Raw genomic sequence first — 15,703 nt, 5'->3', positions numbered from 1 at the left:
ACCCGGTGCCCACATGCACCTTTTTGACTCTCCCTACTCTCCCTACTCTCTCTACTGATCTGAACTTCGGTTCCCAAGGGCGTTCAACCTATCAGCGCCTTCAGACCATACCAATGGTATATAAGGCGCTATATAAATGTAAAATAACAATAACAATAACTTAAGTCCAATCAGATGCCCGGCTGCGTATACGCACCCCTATATCTGACATACAAACCCTCCTCTGCGCGTTAATTCCTATGCGCAAGTGTACTTACGCCTGCCTTTGGGTGGCAGAGAGATGGAGGGATTTGCATGGGCATTTCGCAGGTGACACGTTGCGTGGTCATATCCATGAATATGCTTTGTCGTACACATTTCTGGGCGTGCTAAGGACTGCCTGTGGCTGGTCCATTCTAACGGCCACTTTTTACCTTGTTCTTCCCTATTTTTCGAGTTTTGCCCCTTACTCCACCCTCTGCACAGGTCTTGCCCATGTTCTGCGTGGTGCCTCATGCAAGGCACTCGACTGCCCGCAGAGACGCGGCGAGCCTGCGTGAACGCAAGTTACGAAAAAGTGCTGCACAGTCGATCCATGAATCGTCAAATGGGTTTTCGCACGCAGTATGGCACGCGAACCCTGATTTGCCATGCAAATAACTCCATGTATCAGCCCCTAAATGTATTTTGAAGACCTATTAATTGCTCTATGAGAGCAGGGTACTGATGTCAGGGGAAACCAGAGTAATAAGGCAACGTGATGATAAGAGGGAGGTGATGGCATGAGGGTGCCATTAAAAGGCACCCTGTAAGGTGCACTGCGCACGTACAATGTCCCGATTAAACGACTGCATATCTGTGTGGAAAGATTGCCAACATTGGGGCAGCTGCTCACGGCCCTCCAGAACCAGGGGACCATTTCAACTGAAAACATTGATAGGCCCCGACAACCTCCCTTGGGTGTTCTGCAGGCATTTGTGTGTGTTGGATGAGGTCGTTATGCTTGTGATCAGGAGTGCAGGGGGGAGGGAATGGTGCACTGTGATCTGCCGTGCGTTAACATGGGAGGCATAACTGGTGCGGTTGCAAAAAAGTGACAGAATGCTCCTTTACGCCCCATTCCCTATTCTGCAAGATTTGTAAGAGCAGTTTCAAATTAAGCCTTTAGCAAATACTCAGCACTTCTGCATCGCCCCACAGTGCAGCACATGGATTACTCTGCCTCAAACCCATCCCTTCTTATAAGTGCCAGGCTATTATGCAAGTCTATGCAAAAAGGACGAGCATACTCGTCCTTGGCACCGAAGGACTGCCTTGCTCTTTTGAGGCTCACACCTTGAAATCATGCATCAGCCCCATGCTGTGGGTGCACACTTCACAGCAAAAGAATTATAGATACGGGGTCTCCAGTGTGACCACAGACCACAGGAATATCCGTTTTCTTTGAGACGCCTATGTTCTTAAGGTGTGATCTTTAAAACCAGGACGCAGATGTTAGCATGAGAAGCTTTCACTTGAGTTTACAGAAGCAGGTTTTTAACCCCCCTACAAGTCAGAAAGCTCGTCTACATTTCCCCAACCTTTTTTTTTTTAGTTTGCAGCATTATTTTTGAATATATTTGTGATTCATACTTCTCCCCTGACTGATCATTAACTTTCCCAACAAGTGTATCAGGTGCGCGCACCCTGGGAAATGGCGCACCCAGACGAAAGCCGCCCAGCCATGTCGAGTAAGGTCTTTGAAATGTGTACCTGATAAAGGCAGCGAGTAAGAACCCAGTGTTGACTTGCCGATTCCTGCGTGATAAGGGGAGGAACACGCTTCGAAAATCAGTTGAGGCTCGATCCACCGACCGGGCACCATTGCTACATCTCTCCGCACAGATCCTGCACAAAATGTCTCCAGCCGTCCTGAAGACCCTTGCCCTCATCGCAGCACTTTCGGGTAAGTCGACATTATTAGAAGAAAAAAAGCTTTAGAAAACTGTAGATTACAAATGAAATTTTCCAAACCTACTGACATTTGGAACAATAGACTGAAGCCTATCTAAAAAATTGGAGGAAAAACATCAAATATTCAAAAAACATTATTTTGGCAATCTAAGTAAAAACATTGTGTGCATGGAGTCGTCTGAGCAGCTTTCGCTATGCTTAAGAGCTCTAAATTGACGGTTTTGTGGCAAGTGCCAGCTGTTATCTTACAATATCCTGCGATGATTTGTGAATGCTGTGGGTTAGCACCAGTTGGTAGCCGTAGTAGTGGAAAGTCGTATCTTAAAATATCCTTCGATGATTTGTGAATGCTGTGGGTTAGCACCAGTTGGTAGCCAAAGTAATGGAAAGTTGTATCTTAAAATATCCTTCGATGATTTGTGATGCTGTGGGTTAGCACCAGTTAGTAGCCGAAGTAGTGGAAAGTCGTATCTTAAAATATCCTTCGATGATTTGTGAATGCTGTGGGTTAGCACCAGTTGGTAGCCAAAGTAATGCAAAGTCATATCTTAAAATGTCCTTCGATGATTTGTGATGCTGTGGGTTAGCACCAGTTAGTAGCCGAAGTAGTGGAAAGTCGTATCTTAAAATATCCTTCGATGATTTGTGATGCTGTGGGTTAGCACCAGTTAGTAGCCAAAGTAGTGGAAAGTCGTATCTTAAAATATCCTTTGATGATTTGTGAATGCTGTGGGTTAGCACCAGCTGGGACTGGGAGCTGAAGTAGTGGAAAGTCGTATTTTATAATATCCTTCGATGAGGAAGGATATCTCAGGAGCAACGCGTTTGCCTTGGAAACAAGACAACGCAGCGAACACAGGTCCGAATCCCGATCCCGCGCTTTGAAACCAAATGAACAATAAAATAAAAGATAACGTGAGAATGTTATAGCTTAACACCTGTTGAGAACTGAAGACGTACTTAGTGCTATCTTAAATTATCTTCGATGTCTTGAGAATGTTCTGGCTTAACATCAGTTGGGCACCAAAGCAGTGGCAAGTGATATCTTATAATACCCTTTGGTGACATTAGAATGTTATGGCCGTTGCCATTCGAGAACGGAAGGTATACATGGCTTGCCATGAAAAGAGGCTTTATACTGTACACAACGAGCCTTGCAATCATTGTAATGATGCTGGGCTAATTCGCCATAATGCTTTGGTCAGTCAGGGGAAAGAGAGATGGAGACTGACTGGGTGTCTGAATATAAGAGAGGGTGTTGAGGAGTATTCCAAATGCTATTGACCCCCGACATGCACCCAGCTATTCCTTCACTCAAGGCATTTAGTGTGGCACACGCTCAGAAACAGTGGAAGAATGTTGTGATGTCTTAAACCTTTACGGTGCATGGTTCAAGTTCAGAGTACATGTGGAGTGCTGGGATGAGATCGGGGGAATGGGTGATAGGTGGTACATGATGTAGACAGGTATTGTTTATTTCAAGGGGTAAAACCTATATTTGCAGATTTTTCTAATGTAGAACTAGGCAGCATATATTTCTATAATTACATTTTTGGGACACTGTGTAGCAAAATATCTGATTATTGTATGTTCACGTAGGACGGCTGCATAGTTCTCTACTGTCATTTAAAGAACCTACACTATTCAACGTTCCCTTTTTCCAGGCAACATTGTGAACCAAAATGTATTTATTTTTTATTGCACAGAGGTCACACCTCAGCTCATGGAGCTAAATTCACTTTGTTAATGCATCAGAGCTATTGTATGATATGCATGGCTTGGATTGCCCTTGCTCCTATGGAATGTATAACACACAATGCTTCCAGGTCTTGCGACTGTAGTGTGCTCCGGAGCACCTGATGAGTGATAAGTCTGCGGATACATTCCCATGTAACTCTCGGGGCAGGGGAGCGCGTTCCTTAGTATCTCACCTCTTTATATGTAATTTAGATGTCAAAATAGAAAGACAGCATCACCCCGTGCACCCATCATTATCCTCTGTAGATAATGTTTTGTTGATGGCACCCCAGACCTCCAGGGCCTCAGAAACTCATTGATGCATATACATTAATGCATATACATTGTGTAACATGAACTAAAGAGATCTATGAGTTAATGCTCTCTAGATTCTCATGAGGGCACAATAAAAAATAATGATCCAGAACAACCATGCCATTGTAATATATGCTCAAAATCAGATAGTATGCTTCAAAACCAATGGGTATTCACTTCTTTGTTACAACGACCTGGGGCGGCGGCTTATGGGGTTTCATAGATCCCACAGCCCTGGAGTAATAGAAAAACTATATCCCACTGCTTTTAGCGCAGTTCTTTCTCTATCCTCACATATGCACTGCATACAGAATTGGGGGCGCAATGTTCGGAGCCCCTTAATACCTAGGGCTGCAGCAGTATGGAAGAGTGGCCGCCTTCCCTTAAGCCGAAGGTACTGAGCCGTGAACTTAAGTCCAGCAGTTACTAGGTAACTTACATTACAATGGACCAGAGCTCCTTCAGCCTGGATGTGTGGTCGGGCACAGCCGCTCTACAGCTACATTGACCATTCTCTGTAGAAGGCAAGAACAAAGTGGGCGTAGTTCGACCGTGCTCAAATTCAAGTTTGGATTTAGGAATCCTTCAAATGAGAATGCCCTACAAGCTTGAAGCATGTTAGCATCTTTTGGGATGAACAGACGTTCATCATAGGAAGGATTGTGGGCAGGCAAAGAGCCCCAGTGAAAAACGTGCTTATATGCCCATGGGAAGATTGATGAAATTGTCATGGCGATACCACGTCCACACAAAGATTAGAGACACATTGTTCATCTCCAATATTTAATGATAGAGGATTTCAACAGAGCTGTCCAGCTATGTGAGTCCATGTAATGATTCCGGGCACACTCAGGGATTTTAAATTGTGAAAAAAGCCATTTACCAATCTCCAAAAATAAGACTACATTGCTATATGCTGAATCCCAACTACTATGCATACTTCTCAGCACTAAATGTTGAAATATGACATCCACGGATTGATTTAGATGTTTTCAATTGAAAAACATTCCTTTTATACATGAATTTTTAATTTGTGCTTCTTTAGTTTTTTTATTGTTGTGTAATATTCTACCATGCGATTTTATGGAAAAAAGCAGTTTTAACCAAAACAAAGTTTTTGGGTGATAGCATTATTGTTAGGATTTCTGTCATATTAGTATTTCTATTAGGTGCTGGAGAAATAATCGAATCCAAAAATACCTAATGAGAAATTACTGAATTTATTTGGCCAAATTTGTTTTAAATAATATATAGAAGTGGGTTGGGGTAAGGGTATAGGTGAAGGTAGGGGGAAGTGGGGAAGACGGGGGTCTCCCCCAGCATTATTAAAAAATAAATTCGACCAAAAATAATTCAGCCATTTCTCAGTAGGTATTTTCTTTCGGTCAATTCATGGTAATCCTTTCTATTATGTTCATCATAGTCAATATGTGTATCATTATTGATGTAAATGTGTTCCACTGGATTAAATTCTTGTTTAGGGTCTTCTCCAAAGATGGCTGTGTGCCACTGTGGCGGTGCTGTGCCACTAACCCCGGAAAGAGGTGTTGGTTTACACAAGAAGTTAGCATGTCTACAGGCCTTTCCTACGTCTTTGAAGGTCTAAATTCCATAGTAAGATTATGCAAGTGTTGTATAAAGATTGCTGAGATCGCTTACAACTTGCACACGCCTTCCAATAACTGTGGGGGGGGGCTGAAATGCAGGCCCTGAGGGATGGATGGGTGGAAGGGTTCTGGATGAGCAGGTTTTGTGAATAGTCTGGTGAGCAAGGCACCTCCACATCCAGGTAAAAAGAGATGGGTGCCTTTACCGTGTATCAGAAGTTATTGTCTGGGAGGAAAGGCTTCATTGTCTGCGAGGGTGAGAGAGACCTATCCCCAAGCTGTCCGGGTTTTTGGTTTGATATCTGCATTTTTAAAGAAAGGTGGCTGCCAACAAGGAATCCCATGGGGCTTGGTGCGTGGTGGCAGCTGCGGGGTGGAGCTCACTAGATTCATGGTAACAGCCAGGTCCGGATGTGGGTGTGTTCGGTGTCATTGGCGAGGAGGATGAATCCAGTTTGGTGGGTTCAGTTTGTGGTGTAACTGGGACATCCAGGTTGTTATCAGGGGGCAGGTCTTGATATGGTGGATGTCTTTGTTGGAAGAGATTTTAAGGTAAAGTTCGGCGTTCTGGTGGACGCAGATTTTGTGACTGGCAAGGAGAGATCCCAGGGACTCCCTGTAGAAGTTGAATGTCACGGGTGAGAGGGTGGATCCTTGTGGGACTCCACAAGTGACAGAAAGGGGTGGTGATCTGGAGGTACCCAGCTGGATCAACTGAGGGGAGTCTTTTACATATGAGGTGAACCAGCGCAGGGTGCTCTCACTGAGATATTATATCACCACAAAGCTATGCGCATTAGGTATTGCGGTGTGTTTGAACATAGGCCCACTTATATCTTTCCACTCGTTCATTCAATCTTGGAAACATGTTGACAGATCCAGAAAGAGCTAGTGTGCCGGGTGCCTGCTCCTTTATTCTCCACTCTCCTTTATGTGAAAGCATATACACATCTCAGGTGTTTCACCGGTCTCCCGCTTTCCCGACATGCACTATGAGTTTGAGATACTTCTTATGACATGCGAAATGCCCATGCAAATTCCTCCATCTCTGTGACATAAGAAGTCAAAGCACTGATTACAAATAGCATTATTCTCATTCAGTTCATATAGTTAGTACGCCATTCAATAAACCTTCACAACCCAAGCGATAACTATTAAAAGATCTCTCAAAAGAAACATATTTTAACAATAATATCAGCAATTTCACCCTAATAATATGTTCTAATAATGCGTCTGCTTCTATTCAAAGGAATAAATGAAATCCCTCTTCAATATTTAAACCATCAGGTGATTTACAACAAGTGTGCATTAATAAGCTGTCCTCCTGCTTATGACGTCTTTTGCCTCATTGTTTTTTCACAGGAATGTGAATTATAACCACTCCAATTCATGTTCGAGTGTTTGCTTTTGACATCAGAGGCTAAATGGACCACAACTGAATAACTGCTGTTACCCTTCTGTAAAGCTCTCATGTTCGCCAAAATGACTCTTGAGGGGGGTTGTCATCATGCTGCCAATGCAGTTTCCCAGTGAGGCATACTTAAGCAATATGACCCGCAGGGCGGGAGCATTACCGACTCAAGTAATGCTCTGGGGCCCATAGTTATAGGCCCGAGCGAAGCCGTTTTCCCTTTCCATGGCACCCATCGGGAGTGGACGCGCTGGAAACAGTAGTGTTCCCAGCGCGTCCGGTCCTGAAAAAAAAGGAGAAGAAGGTAAGTGGGGTTGGGGGGGAGGTACGGAGGGAGGAAAAAAAGAAAGAAACAAAAAAAAACATACCTCCGTCCCCGGCGGGGTCAATGGAAGCCTCCAGCTGTGTGGCGGCACGGAGCCTCCACACTGCCGGAGGCTGCCATCGTCCCCCCACCGGGGACAAAGGAGGCAGAAGGTAAGTGGGGTGGGGAGGGCAGGAAGGAGGGAGGAAAGGGGAAAAAAGCCTTACCTGAGTCCCCGGCACGGGGAGAAGGCAGCCTCTTAGCCGTGGGGAGGATCGGAGTGGGGCCCCGCTTCGAGCCTCCTCATTGGCTGAGGGGCTTCCATGCCCCCCGCCAGGTACAATGGCCGTGGAATCCTGGCCGAGGGATTCCCGACCAGGTAATGCCTCGGCGTGAGCCAATCAGAATGGTTGTTTCATTTTGATTGCGTCCTCGCCGGGTACTAAAATAGCATACACTGAAAAATCAGTTGCCCAATTGATGAAGTCTGTCCTGTAGGGGCTCCAGTTCTTGAAACATGCCTTGAAAATATTAAATGATATGCCTGTTTTGATACAGGCATAACGTATTTGGCTTGTCAAGCCAGGACAATTCACACTTGGTGGGGCTAGAATCGATTTGAGTAACTATATAGGGGAAAAGGTACCCCCTACTCTATCCCCCCAGAAGTGTAATCCAAGTCACTGAGTAGTTACATGACTTAATACAGGAATGAGGCTGAAGGCCGAAGGCCGAGTTCCTTAATAAGGTTACAGACCTTTGAGGTGATTTGGAATATTCTTTTAATGTATGGTAGTGAGTAATTTAAACCTTACAATGCATCTCCTTTGCCACTTTGACTGTCCTTCTGACCTGTATACACCCTTGTAAGAAAACAGTGGCCACCTTTTTCCTTCAGGACATTAACATACATCGTAAATAGGGGGCGGAAGGGGGGATGATCTTTGTAGTCCCAAGGACCCACAGACAAAACTTGTTTTTTATTGAGGCAATCAGGACCCCTGGTTGAGGCAGACCTTCTAATGCTTGATCTCGTGCTTGCTCTGATGCAAGCGATATTCCAGTTGGAGAAGCTACTACATTTAGAATTTGTTCTGTTGGACAATCACATCGATATACAGTTGCAAACCAATATTTTATGCATTATAATTAAATACTTTTGAGAGCCAACCTAGTGGTTTAAAGTGATGGGTAAAATCCAGATGGATGCCTGCTCCCCTATAATAAACTCCAACAGTGCACTAAATAGACATACTACCATAAATGGCTCATTAATTGTCAGCTAGTGGCTGTTAGAGACAAAGAAAATTAGCTCAAAAGAAAATAATCTAAAAAGCTAGTCATGGCTTTAATTGTTTTCATGAAAGCTAGAATTCTGTTGAAAGGGCTGCATTTCACAATGTCTGCTGGCACTGGCAACAGTCATTGTGACTTCTCCTTCTCTGCCTTTCCCCTTTTTTCTGCTGATGAGGTTTCGAGACAAGTCCGATCTATGAAAGTCTCGTCAACACAGGTCCACCCCTGCTCCTCCAAAACTATTAAGGACCACATCGACTCCTTGGCTCCTGCCCTTGCTGACTTCTGCAATCACTCCTTCGCCTCTGGAGTCTTTCCATCCCCTCTCAAGCACTCCCTTGTGCACCCCCTTCTTAAGAAACCCTCTTCCGACCCGTCCTGCCCAGCTAACTATCTCCCTATCTCTATCACTCCTTTCCTGGGCAAACTCCTGGAGAAACTTGCCATCTCCCAGCTTAATCTCCATGCTGAATCTGTTGGTAGCCTTCATGACCATCAGTCTGGCTTCAGAGCTACCAGAAGCACGGAAACTGCTCTCCTGAACATCCGTGAGGACCTGCTCTCGAACCTTGACTCTAACATTCCATGTGTTCTCATTGTGCTTGATTTCTCTTCTGCCTTTGATACTGTCAACCATACCATCCTGCTGAACCGTCTCCCTGATAACCTGGGTATCACTGGTCAGGCTCTGGCTTGGCTGACCTCTTTCCTCTTAAATCGACCCTCCCAGGTCCAACTGGGGTCTTTCCTGTCTGACATATTTTTCTCTACCTGTGGTGTCCCCCGGGTTCTAACCTCTCTCCCTGGCTGTTCAACCAGTATCTGGCACTTCTCGCCCACCGCATCACTGCTCTCTGCCCCAACTTTCAGTGCTTTGCTGATGATACCCAGCTCATTTTCAGGCTACCCTCGGCTCTCCTCTTCTCCTTCCCTCATCTCTGACTGTCTTTCTGCTATCCAGGAATGGTGTGCCACCAACGACCTCTGTCTTAATGCCAGTAAGACAGAGATTCTACTCATCGGCACACCCACTCCCTCCTTCCCTGCAGCTCTCTGGCCGGCCTCTCTTGGCCCTCTTCCTGCTCCTACCTGCAAGGCAAAAAACCTCGGGATCATCTTCGACTCCACACTCTCCTTCTCTCCTCACATTTCTGATGTTTCTAAGAAGTCACACTACCAGCTGCACCTCCTCAGAGGTATCCTTCCTTTCCTCTCCTTCCCCCAGAAGCTCACTGTCTCTAAAGCCCTGGTACTCTTGAAGCTGGACTACTGTAACAGCCTCTATCTAAATCTGCCTGCCTCTACTCTCCGCCCTCTGCAACTCATCCAGAACAGGACTGCGAGACTTGTCCTTGGCCTCAAGCCCAGGGACCGTATTTCTCCAGGACTGAAATCGCTACACCCGCTCCCTGTGGCTGCGAGGATTAAGTACAAAACCCTCTGCATTGTCCACAAGGCCTTCTGGGGCCTGGGGCCAAATTACCTTCAACTCTCCCTTCCTAAATATCTTCCTTCTCGAGCACTTCGCTCTTCTGCCTCCAACTCCCTCAGGGTCAGCCGCTTCTCCAAGCAACGAGTTGGGGTGAGATCTCTCTCCGCAGCAGGGGCCTCCCTCTGGAACAGCCTTCCTGCCTCCCTGAAACTTGAGGAGAACCATCTCCGGTTCCGGAAGCACCTCAAAACCTTCCTCTTTGCTTCTGCTTTCTCTCTCCCTCTCCCCTGCTAAATCACTGAAACTCTACTGAATCAGCAACTGGGCCACTCACCAATCTCGGTCCTTGGCCCAGCCACTCTCCCCTGCACTGCCTTCCTGGCAACCCGTGCACTGCGGGACTGTCTCTGTATCCCTACAGCCCCCCTTCCCAGCACTTGTCTGCACTTATCTTGCACTTGCCACCAGTTGGCCCTTATTAGTTATCTTGTTCATTACTAACCCTGTACTGCACTTTCCCCTCTCCCTTTCCCCGTCCCCCCTTCCCATGCACTTGCGCGATCTGAATGACACCTGGCCTAGTAGGATCGCTGTCTGTCTCCCCTTGTTCCCCCCTCCCTGCCTCGTCGCGCCTTGAAACACTTGTGTGTAGGCGCGTTACAAATGCCATATCATATCACAACTCAACTGAAATACAATAGTTATTTAACGTTCATATTTTCACCTTTGGAACGTCCCTGTGTCATCAGGATGCAGGGAATGTGGGCTTTATCCAGTATAAGTACCCAGCGAGGGACAATCAGATTGTATGAAACAATCTGATTGGCCCTCATTGGGTCGTTAACGGGCCGACAAAGACTCACCTTCTGTGGGTCAGAGCTCCGTGTCCAGCAGGGTCCATTCAGGCCACCATGGAAAGGGAGAAGGGGCTACGTGTAGTCCCTTCTCCCCTTTTATGGTGGCCATTTTGTTTGTTTCTTTTTTTCTATTTTTTTAATGGCATGGCTGCCATGGAAAAGGAGAACGGACTACATGTAGTACCTTCTCCCCGTTCCCTGGCAACCATTTTCTTTTGCTTTTTTTCTCAAATTGAAAAACCGTTTGAATGCCATTTCTCAACTGGAAACAAATGACTATTAGTACCCTGGTCCAACGTGGCAGGGTTCTTATAGCAATAGAACCCTCAGGGGGGGTGGCATTACCTGACTGGTAATGCCCCCCTCCTTGGGTTCTATTGTTTTAGTGTAGCTCCACAGTCCTTGCTATCTCATCATCCTCGATGGCGTCCATCGTCTATCCCCATTCCGTCACTACTTCACTGCCTTGTCTGCCCTCTCTTGCCCCTTTATCCTGCTCTCTTGGTGCCACTGTATTATCTAGGCTCTGCTCTCTCCTGTTGCCAGGTTCCTTAATCCTCCAGTAAGTGTCTTGTGGCTCCCTTGTGTTCAGGTTGGGGGTGGTGGATGGTGGTGACTCCACTCAAGGAAGAGTTTTGGCACTTGACCCCTGGACTCCCAAAGGGGGTGTGATGTCATTCATATTTTCCCTGGTGTGCCTGGGAGGAGTCTTTGCACGTGTGTCACTGACACAAGCGCCTTCTCCACTCTCTGTCCACTGGTTGCACAGCTCACCTGCTGTTCCTCCAGCAAACGCACAACAGCACTTTACTAAACTACATTATACTAAAGTTCTCCATGTTGTCTTTCTGATAAGCACCTGAGTGGCTACTAATAGAGTTATTGGTGGCATTGAAGTGTGAAGATGGGTGGTAATGGCCTGCCAGCCTTAGCCTGGCATGCCAGAGTACTGGCAGGTCACAAGACTTCACTGAGAGCTCGGGCTGGCATACCGTACCGGGTCATGTGTGTCATTAATGCTTCATTGTAGATCTGGACTGGAATAAGAAAATATTGTACAGGATTGCAGGCTTACACTACAGTAAGAGTACTTTGAACCGAGCCAAGGTAACCTATCACGGTCAGACGTAGGTATGTGCCATTTTATTGTACTCTATGTATTGTGAAGGAGTACCACCCTGTCTTGAATCTGTTACATATATTCATCTTCCTGTCTACAATCAAAAGAGATTATGGGTTTACTCCCATATATTCTAATTTACTAAAGAGGGCTAATATCACCCTAATTATATTAGTTTTAATTGTTCGTGTTTTATTAACATTTCTGATTTAATTCTGCAGCTATACAGTTTTCTTTAAAAGAAAACACTGATTTTGGGTAAATAAATACTCCAGAACAAATATTGCCTGATTAAAAAAGTAACTACAAATTTGCTTAAAAACTAACCTTAACCGCCTTACCAATGCACAAACAACACCCTTACCTCCATCCCTAACGTGAAATCGATTTTCTGGGTGAGGTGGAGAAGAGGACACGGGGATGAGGAGGGAGTGTTGATCCTGTACTCACCTTCTCTACTCCCTCTCCCACCTTAATGTGCCCAGACACTGTTGCCTCCTTTCAGAATCCAAATGGATTTCGTGGGATAGATACACAGAGATATTTAATTCAGAAAATGTACTTGTTACCGAACAAGGGATAAAGAAAACGGCGACTGCTCCACTATAACTCACAGTCAATGGACTAAATGGGGGAAACATGTGTTTGTTCTCTTTTTTTGCTTAAAAAGGGGCAATAATTATGGAAAATGAATATGCATAATTGTTGCAAAATTGACGAAGCAAATGGATCACAGGATTTTAGAATTAATCTAATTACCAGGTTTCTCAGGTTTTGGCCTCCAGTGTCCAGCAAAGGTCAAATGAATATTATCAGAATCTAGTAATCGGATTGTAGCCCACCTCAGAGGGCCTATGCCAAATCTCAACCATGGTAGAAGGCCTTTCACTGCCATCAAAGTAGGGAACCTTGCGATCCCAGTATGTGAGAATGTGAGCTGTGATGGATTTATGTGATCAGCGATGCTTCAGCCTCTTTCTAGCAAGTTCAAGACGATAAAAAAGATGAAAACTTGTAAATGCAAAGTTAGAAGTGTCCAGATCTTTTCAGACAGGTTGATGCTTTGTTCATGGGCGGGTTCTCAGGTACTCTAGCAGTACTCAGCATATCCTACACTGATGCCTAGCAATTCATACATCGACACCCAGCATATAGTACAACGATATAGCGATCTCTCGCTCCCTCTGTCTCTTACTCCCCCTGTCTATCTGCCTCCCTCCCTCTCTTTGTCAATCTCTATGTCCCACTCTGTCTTACTCTGTGTCACTGGTGTCTTTCTACGTGGTGAGAGTCGCTCTGTCACGCGCTTGCTTGCTAAAGCCACACCATTCAATGCGGACAGCTGTGCAAATAGAGAAAAAAAAACATCATTTGGTGTCAGGGCGTGCTTTTTTTGCATAATCCCTTATTATAAAAAAGGAAAGTATTTCATTTTAATTACAACTGTCTCTTTCATAAATTTTACGATCATCATGTATAATGTTCACTTCCAGTATGTATTTTAATCATAAGAAATCTTACTGAGCAGAACACTTTGTCAAAACCTGGAATAACCATATACGTTATTTAAGGTTAAAGGTTATCATTCCAAGATGGACGGTGTTGTATACTTTTTTGGAAGCTTTCCAAATACCTCTATGAGAAAGGGAGAGGGGACACATAACTCCAGTGAGGGTTCCAGAGTGATATTCATCAAATCAAAGAATATATTGGGAACACAAGGATGGCCGCATTTCTGAATCACTAAGAATGAACACTGAGCGTGGAGCGCCTTTCACGTTTCATAGCACGCACTTTAAAATGTTTGTAAGATTGAAACATGACGCCTGATTCAGACAGCTGCAGAATTCGATTGTGAGATCAGTCATTCCATTAAAAATCTCTCTGAGGAGAGACACTGGGCCTGATTTACAGAAGCGTTTTATAATGGGGCAATCCCATAGGAACATGCTCTCTGAATCAGGCCCTGAATGTTGCTTCAGCGAGCATACATTTAGTTGGGTCTGAGGGTAAGGATGGCTGTGCACATGCTCTGTTCCCAAAGTGCAGACATTCTACGAGAATATATCTATATAGAACGTAATTAAGAATTATGCTTTTGGTAAGAACTCATATTTGATTGCAATGTAAACACCAATGAACTTGTACCACAGTGCATGGTTCCAGATGCTTTTTGATCCGTAAACAGGCAACACCTGCATCAAGATTTGTGGGTGATTTGAGGTGAAACAACACGAATGGTGGCAAGAAATACGAACGGGTTAATGCTACTTTGTGTAGCAATGTTTATAAGCTGCAGGTGGGTTAATGTTCCATACTTCAAGGTGCCATGGGATTGGGTACGGTACATAACATCCAGTTATTACAGTAGTGAGAACCTACCCTGAGAACCGCACTTTCATATAATGCTCCTTAGGAAAATGTTTTCTTGAAAAAGCATCTTTCTAAAACCTATTATGATGTGCCTTTGAAAATGCCTTTTTTCTCTTCTTTTGCTATATTGCGTTTAATGGTGCTGTACGTGGATGACATGACCATTAATAAATAACGTTGTTTTTTTTTTAATGCACCTTTCTCAAAAACACCTTTACTAAGTAACACATGTAAAACAGAAGGAAAACCTGTGGGTCTCAGAGAGTCTACCCCTGATATGAAATAACAAAGAAAATAAGGTACAACTTCAAACACCCCAAAAAACAAAAACAGAATGAAGATTCACCCTGCTAATAGCGCAGGGAGCTCTTGATTCTATTAAAGACAAGGAGGCGAGCATTATGCTTCATCTTCTTATTTATTTGCTCTCCAGCAGTTTCAACAAAATCAAACAAAAAATCCATCTTTCTGATGGCTCAAAACATTTTTTTTTTTTTTTTTTCAAAACTTCATTTCAAAACTCCATTTCCCATCATCCTAGGCCCTGAACCCCGTGTCCTGGTCACGTGACCTAGTCCTTCCTCTTCCTGTAAACCTCCTCTTCTTTGACTGCGATGCAACTGATAACGTAAACATCTCCTGAACTAACACTCGATCCTGGAGGTCTCTGAACTGTAGAACTGTGGAACGAATCTCTCGCCTCGGAACTGCGATCTCGATCCATGTTTCTTGAGCTCACTCAGCCGTTCTTCTGGTCCTCTCCTAAGATGGAAACAACAGAACATGTTAGGGCGGCGGATACACACCCTATTCTTGGGAAAATTGAATTTGTTATACACTCCGTACATGTCTGCACGTAATCACATCATTTCATATCATTCTCCCGTGTATCTCGGGTGGGAAATTAATGCTCGCCTCCTTGTCTTTAATAGAATCAAGAGCTCCCTGCGCTATTAGCAGGGGGAATCTTCATTCTATGTCAAGACGGAGGCGAGCATTATGCTTGTTCAAAGCTTCTTACCATAGCTTCTGCTAGTGTATTAATTGGCTTAAAATAAAACGTCCTAAACGTGTTATCACTCGCCCAATCGGCTGCTTTCAAAATATCTTGCAATGTCGCTCCTTGACGGATTGCTCTGGATGCCCCTGCTCCACGCACGGAATGGGCTCCAAACCTCGTCATGTCAATCCCTGCTAGGCTCATGACTTCTCTAACCCATCTCGCTATAGTGGCTGTTGCTACGCCCTTATGAGGTTTCCTGCGCGCTATTAGCAATTGCGTTGTCCCCGACGGTCTCAGCTCCGCCGTCTTATTTATA

The 15,703-nt window shown here is 44.8% G+C and overlaps 1 protein-coding gene across 2 annotated transcripts in view; it reads left to right on the top strand.

Annotated features, from left to right (window-relative positions):
• The first annotated feature begins 1,528 nt into the window (after positions 1-1,528).
• VSIG1 (V-set and immunoglobulin domain containing 1) overlaps positions 1,529-15,703 on the top strand; it is a 239,904-nt gene continuing 225,729 nt past the window's right edge. Inside the window, exon 1 of one of the 2 annotated variants that reach the window (XM_069612633.1) lies at positions 1,529-1,924. In XM_069612633.1, the coding sequence (XP_069468734.1) occupies positions 1,876-1,924 (49 nt within the window). In that variant the 5' untranslated portion in view covers positions 1,529-1,875. The remainder of the gene's footprint in view (positions 1,925-15,703) is intronic. The other variant, XM_069612632.1, reaches the window with a different exon arrangement.

Source organism: Ambystoma mexicanum, chromosome 5p (genome assembly GCF_040938575.1).
Source record: "Ambystoma mexicanum isolate Mex_15411 chromosome 5p, UKY_AmexF1_1, whole genome shotgun sequence".
NCBI lineage: Eukaryota > Metazoa > Chordata > Amphibia > Caudata > Ambystomatidae > Ambystoma > Ambystoma mexicanum.
Note: the sequence above shows the minus strand (reverse complement) of the source record. Positions and strands in the feature narration are given on the sequence as shown.